The sequence below is a fragment of the Melanaphis sacchari genome, unplaced genomic scaffold, assembly GCF_002803265.2.
Source record: "Melanaphis sacchari strain LSU unplaced genomic scaffold, SCAv2.0 Contig1353_pilon_pilon, whole genome shotgun sequence".
In the NCBI taxonomy this organism is placed as follows: Eukaryota; Metazoa; Arthropoda; class Insecta; order Hemiptera; family Aphididae; genus Melanaphis; species Melanaphis sacchari.
Window position 1 is genome coordinate 44,064 of NW_020270563.1, and position 6,543 is coordinate 50,606.

Below are 6,543 nucleotides of genomic sequence, written 5' to 3' on the forward strand. Positions count from 1 at the left end.
GAAGAAGAAGAAGAAGAAGAAGAAGAAGAAGAAGAAGAAGAAGAAGAGGATGATGATGATGATGATTTGATTCAAGATGACGACGATATCAATTTAGATATTGTTGAAACTTCTAAAAATTATAGCAATTACAACGATGATAACGATGAAAATAATAATTCGATTATTGAAATAAACGAAACGGATGCCGACGCTATTGATAAAACGAAACAACAAGAGTCGAAAATCATCAAGGAAAACGAAAATAAATTAAAATATGTAGAATCGTTTGTGAAAAATTCATTAAACCACATTATCGATAATTCTGAAAAAAATAACGACGATGATGATGATGATGTGAGTAAAATTAATAACGATGATGACGGCTGCATACTAGTTGCGGTCATGACGATTTTTGAGATAAACGGATATAACAGTTGCGGTCACGCCAATTTAGGTAATATCTTAGTTGCGGTCAAAGCTTTATTATACTCCAATTCCAGGCGAAATTTATATTATACGATAAACATATTTTTTGATATAATGCACACAGCGTATATATGTGGGAACACCACTACTTATCTGTAAAGTTTATAAATAAAATAGATTAAATTGTATACTCCGATCATAGTTTTGAATATTGCTTTCATTGTGCCTACGTCTTTTGATACGGTAAAACATAAAAATGAATTCGAAAAATATGTTGAGTGAAAAATTAAAACCATTACGGGTCGTTAATAATTATAAATTTCGATTCTATCGTATACTAGCGAATGACGTACAACGGTGGGTATGTTGTAAAAAAACATGTAATGCGGCTATAAAATACGATGTTAATGGTACTATTTGTGAACAAAATACAACACATAATCATGAACCAGATGATCTTCAATCAATATTACGGCAAAAGGTTAGTAACAGTGTTAAACGTAAGGCAGTAGAGCAGTTTAGTGAGCGCCCTTCTAAAATTATTCATTCTGAGATGTCAAGTACAGCACTAAGTGTACTCGACTCAAATAATATTTCTTTGATTAGGAAAAATATACATACTGCACGAATGAATATTTATCCGAAGTTGCCACGTGACTTTCCACAATTGCATGCGACGCTTCCTGACGTAATGAATAAAATACTGACGAAAAATAATGAAAAATGGATTTTTATAAATGATGTTCAGAACAATATAGTGTGTTTTACAACTCAGATAAATCTTGATTTTCTTAAGCAATGTGATTCAATTTTTATGGATGGTACTTTTTCAAGTTGTCCTTTTCCTTTTAAGCAATTTTTTGTAATTCATGGATTTAAAAATAGCTCATATATACCATTGTTTTTTTCGTTATTGCCTAGTAAATGTCATAATGCGTACAAGACTGTATTAAATCATCTCAAAAATCATTTATGTGACTATATCCCAAATAGAGTTTTCAGTGACTTCGAACAGGCTATTCACACAGCAATTAAAGACGTGTGGCCTACTACAAATTTGAAAGCATGCCGTTTTCACCTAGGGCAAGAATGGTTTCGCAAAATGCAGTCATTAGGTCTAGCAAAACCATATATGAAACCCGGTGAAATGTCCGAATATTTGAAACTTTTTTTCGGACTTCCGTTTCTACGACCAGATGAAGTTGACGATTGTTTTGTCACAGATATTATGGCTCTTCTTCCACCTAATAATTCAAAATTGACTGCATTTACAGACTATATTTTAGAAGTGTATGTAAGGGAAGATTCGAGATATCCACCGTCATTATGGGCTGAATGTTCGTCTTCAATAACACGAACAACCAATGCATGCGAAAGCTTTCATTCAAAGCTCAATAGCATGTTTTACCACTCTCACCCTAATATTTTTATATTTATTGACGCTTTAAATGAAATTCAAACGAATGGCTATTTAAAAATGAATTGTACAAAAACCAGTCGTGTTAATAAAATTTCAATAGAAAAAGAGCATTTTTTAGCGCAACAAATACAGTATTACGAAGAAGGCGAAATAAATCGGCTTGAATATCTAAAGTCGATTTCCTTTAAATTTATACCTACAAAATTTTAAAATTTATAAATACTATATTTTAACACAATTTATATAATAATTATTATTTGACAGTATTGTACATATTATATTATATTATACTTTGACACAAGTTTAACCACGTAATTTAAACATAAATATCAACATTTTTAACCATACCTACACAATAAATAATAGTGTAGACAGTCCTAAGTCTGTTATCTTTTCGATATAAATGGGAAGGAAAATGTTGATTAATACATTTTTCTAAATTAAATAAGTAAACCAAATATTAATTTCATAGTTATTATTATTTGAGTGACCGCAACTAGTATGTAACCTTTTTGGTGGTCGACCGCAACTAGTATGTAACCTTTTTGAGGGGGGACCGCAACTAGTATGTAATTTTTGATAATGACCGCAACTAGTACACACCGATGATGACGATACGAGTATGAAAATCAATCCGAATTCAGCCTCAGTCCGTCCGATTCGGTATCGCAATTGGATTCTCACGATTATGTTACGAGTAAAATGTTATACGACAATACTCCGGAATTCCCGTTAATAACACAAGAAGACGACGACGACGACATCGCTAACAAAGACAACGACGACGACCACAATGGTGGCGATGTTGTTAAAAAAGCGTATAAACTGTCGGATCTAAAGATGAAATCTAAAATGAATATAGACGTTTTAATGAAAAATATCAAAAACGATGACAACGACGACAATGACGACGACGACGATGATGATGATGATGATAATTTTCAACAATTATTAAACATTCTTTGAATATAAAACAAATAGCTCGTGCGTTTGTATATAAATATAATACGTTTTTTTTAATACCCAGTAAGCAATCGAATCGCGACCATGCAACATCGAGAGAAGCAGCAGCAACAGCATCAATCTCTAGAAACGTTTTCAAATAACAACAACAGTAGTGGTCGTTCGTATTTCGTGGTACCGGATTTTGTATTACATTCGAAATTTGCACCGTTGAACCTGACGCTTTTAACGAGTTTCTATAAACATCTTGAAAAGGACGCGTCGACCGTGTTGAGCGCCTGCGAAGAGGATCCGCGATTCGTTTGCGTCGGTGATATAGACTTGAAAGTGCATTTCGGACAAGTCAGTGCCGTTTCTTACGAAATCAAGAATGGATCGAGATATAGAATACCTAGAATCTTGTTTGACGTTTAAACTAAACGATCCTACTTTGTGTGTATATTCTCGTAGCATAGCTTATTTCATGTTGTTTTGTAAAAAAATGACATTGGAAGATTGCATAAATACGATCAACGGTATTGGCGATGATGGCTTTAAGAAACTAGTGAGAAAATTGACGAACACCGAGAGCGATATTTTATCCATCGAACCGCGAGCTTTGGGCACTAATCTGGTGTCGTCTCGCACGGCCGGCAACATGCAAGAATCGTTAAACGTAAAACAATTTGCAATTGAAAATAATACAGAAACCAACAATATCGATGAACATAAATTTAAACCGATAACACCGACTATAAAATCAAATATACTACACTCCGATCCAGAGTACATTTGGTTAAGATGGTAAATTTTGTTTTTAAAAAAAATATTTAAATATATATTGAATAATAATATTAATGATTTAATTTTTCAACAGGTACAATCATCGAGACGACGACGAGGCCGTAGTGGGACTACAAGAATCAAATCGCGAGTCCGATAGTGTTCGAAATTTTTACATTGTAGAATATCGTATATTGAACAATATAGTTATAAAATTTCCGGAAAACGCCAAAGCTTATAAAATTGCCATGATAGACAAAAATTATGAAATAAAACCCGATGATATGTACAAATATCATGTAGGCAATATTCGCGAAGACGTGGTGTTTGGTGCTTTGAATAATTTTAACACTTACACTTACGAGCGTAATGAAGATGGTAAATTTTATAGTATGGAAACCCTAGTCGATCTTGAAAATTTACAATTCGAAAAGAACAAAGATGTTAAGTTTTTACTAATAGTATACAATCCGATATTTGTTTTTAAAATAACAAATAATATTTACGAATCTTACGTGCATAAAACGGCAGTCGGTCGTTTCAACATGCAAAAAACAAGCACATTTAGTGATTATCTGAAAACTACGGTTTTATTGCGGTACTACGATGCATTCCCCGATCAATACAGTCTCATTTTCTTGTCAGAATTAAAATATTTCAATTACAGCCCGTTGCTATTCATTTCAAATTTTATAAAATTCAAATATTGCAATTTTTACAAACAGTATGCATTCGATCCGGATACATTTGAGAAACTTAGAATTTGCTTCGAATTGATAGTAGAGTCTGTTTTATTTCTCACTACCAAAAACCTAACAAACATATCGCCGCACGTCCAAAACCCACTTATAGCATTCACTGGAGAACGTCCGAAAACATCGTTGAACAGATTGAAAAAAGTAAATGCCATATATAATAATCAGGGAATACGATCGAGTCAATGCGTAAATCTACCGATGGATCTCGGAGCAAGAAGCACGAATATAGAAATAAGCGGATCTATATTGAAGACGAACAATGAATGTTATCCATTTTATGATATGAATAGTTTAAAATAAAATAATAAAAATGTTAAAATAAAATAGTTTTTTTTTTGATCCTTTCCCATTAATATAATGGATTCTTATTAGTAGTCGTAGTCTCTATAATACTTTAAGTTGATGTTTTAATATTTTCTGTACTGGTAATTGTCGATTCGGTGGTGTTTGTAGTTGTAGGTTTGTTACTGGTGGTGGTGCTGTTGCTAATACTACTACTACTAATCGTTGTAGGCGTCTCTGTCGTTGACGTTTTAGTGGTTGTAATAGTAGTGGCAGTCGTCTTATGATCATCAGTTTGTGTTGTGTGTGAAATGGGTGGTGGTGGTGGTGGAGGAGGAGTAGTAGTAGTTGTAATATGAGATTTTGTATTATTATTTAGTTTTTCGGTAGGTTCAACACCACCATCAGTTGTGCTGGTGGTGCTGCTACTGATGATGCTATTATTAGTACTCGATTGAGATGGCCGTTGGTGGTGTAAATTTGGTTTTTTTAAAACTCACACTGGGATCCGGCCAATTTTGATTAGCTACTAAAACGGGTATCGTTGGGATTGTTACGTCTTCAAAGTATGATCTTTCGGATCTGTAATTCGAATTAGTCAACACGTACAAATTGTCTGTAGGAAAAATTAGTTTTTTCATTATTTCTTTACTCGTTATGATTAATAAAATCACCGATAATACTGGACCGATAAATTTCATCATTTTCATCACCGAACTTATCCAAAACAAGCAATCGGCGACGAAGAATTTACCGCGTTTTTGTTCTTCTTTTGCGACGTTATCCAAATCGTATACAATATGTTCTATAGCATTATTATTTATTAACAGTTAGAGATTCGTCGGACGGGGCTTTTTTAACATCGGAATGACTGTGTTCGTAGTAATGATTTTCTTTGTTTTATTCATTTTCTATAAAATCCATAGAAATGATTTCGTTTTTGTTTTCATAACTATCGATAGATCTTTTTATTGATTTATGTTGATTAACGGCTATAGTGGTTTTCAACGCTTCGTAATATCGCTTATGAAATGCCAATTCTTCTCGTACGCGATTCAATTCCGAATCGTCGTCTCGTCTCGCCGAGTTTTGTTGGGTTTCGTCCTCCGTAAAAAGCCTAACTCTGCTCCGATTGTTGTCGGCTTCGACGTTGCTTTCATGATTTACGATTATATGTTGCGGTTTGTGTTTTCGTATTTTATATTCGTACGGGACACCACCGCCAACACCACACAAGACGTCTATACCGACAACGTGATCTTCGTACATTTTTTACAAAACACTCTCGCTTATCCGACACGGATGTTGATGATGATGATATTCAAAAGAATGCTATATTACTTGTGAAAAAAAATAAGACACGTGTGTTTATACATTTTTAAATAAATTATGATATATTGTGACTATTGCGTCGGGGCATACGAGTTCGGTTGTCAGTAGGGCTAGTGTAGTGATGTTTGTCGCCAAAATTAAAGGTTTCTTTACTGTACGGTATATAAAATGCACTCCGTCGTACAGAGATTTCATGTAATTTTTTGACGATAGTTTATTTGTGTTTTTCAAAGAAATCTGCTTTTTAACTATATGATTTCCTTTATATTTATTCTTTTTCGATTTAATTCGTCTCTTTTGTCTATCGATGCGATAGACATCGGAATCATCTTTGTTTTTATTATAATCACCATCATCATCACTATTGTCATTTTCTTCATCATTTTCAATAGAATCCACACTCGTTGTAGTATTATTTATCAACTCTTCGGTATCGCTATACATTATATTATTTAAATTTTCATTCTCTTCTTCGCAAAATTCATCGTATTCATCAATATCATCATCAATATTTTTTTAAAAGCATCATTGGAAGAAACCGAATCGAAAGTCATGTTTAAGTAGAATAGAAATTATGACTACTTTAGCCGATATTTTAAACGACGATAACAACAATCG

At 33.3% G+C, this 6,543-nt stretch overlaps 2 protein-coding genes across 2 annotated transcripts; one reads left to right on the forward strand and one right to left on the reverse strand.

The window, feature by feature from the left end:
- The first annotated feature begins 3,138 nt into the window (after window positions 1-3,138).
- LOC112591497 lies at window positions 3,139-4,640 on the forward strand. The gene is made up of 2 exons (XM_025335343.1): window positions 3,139-3,574; window positions 3,648-4,640. Exons 1-2 carry the CDS (start codon window positions 3,162-3,164, stop codon window positions 4,609-4,611), a joined length of 1,377 nt encoding a protein of 458 aa, XP_025191128.1. The 5' UTR covers window positions 3,139-3,161; the 3' UTR covers window positions 4,612-4,640.
- A 20-nt stretch (window positions 4,641-4,660) lies between these two features.
- LOC112591507 (cell wall protein DAN4-like) lies at window positions 4,661-6,369 on the reverse strand. The gene is made up of 2 exons (XM_025335352.1): window positions 6,276-6,369; window positions 4,661-5,088 (listed from the first exon to the last, which is right to left on the reverse strand). The coding sequence occupies exons 1-2, from the start codon at window positions 6,367-6,369 to the stop codon at window positions 4,706-4,708; spliced, it is 477 nt and encodes a 158-aa protein (XP_025191137.1). The 3' UTR covers window positions 4,661-4,705.
- Between the last annotated feature and the right edge of the window lie 174 nt (window positions 6,370-6,543).

Coding starts and splice junctions, on each gene's coding strand:
- LOC112591507 (XM_025335352.1), bottom strand. CDS start 6,369: ATGTATAGCGATACCGAAGAGTTGATAAATAATACTACAACGAGTGTG. Junction 5,089..6,275: donor TGACAATAGTGATGATGATG/GTGATTATAATA, acceptor TCCCAGTGTGAG/TTTTAAAAAAACCAAATTTA.
- LOC112591497 (XM_025335343.1), top strand. CDS start 3,162: ATGGATCGAGATATAGAATACCTAGAATCTTGTTTGACGTTTAAACTA. Junction 3,575..3,647: donor GAGTACATTTGGTTAAGATG/GTAAATTTTGTT, acceptor ATTTTTCAACAG/GTACAATCATCGAGACGACG.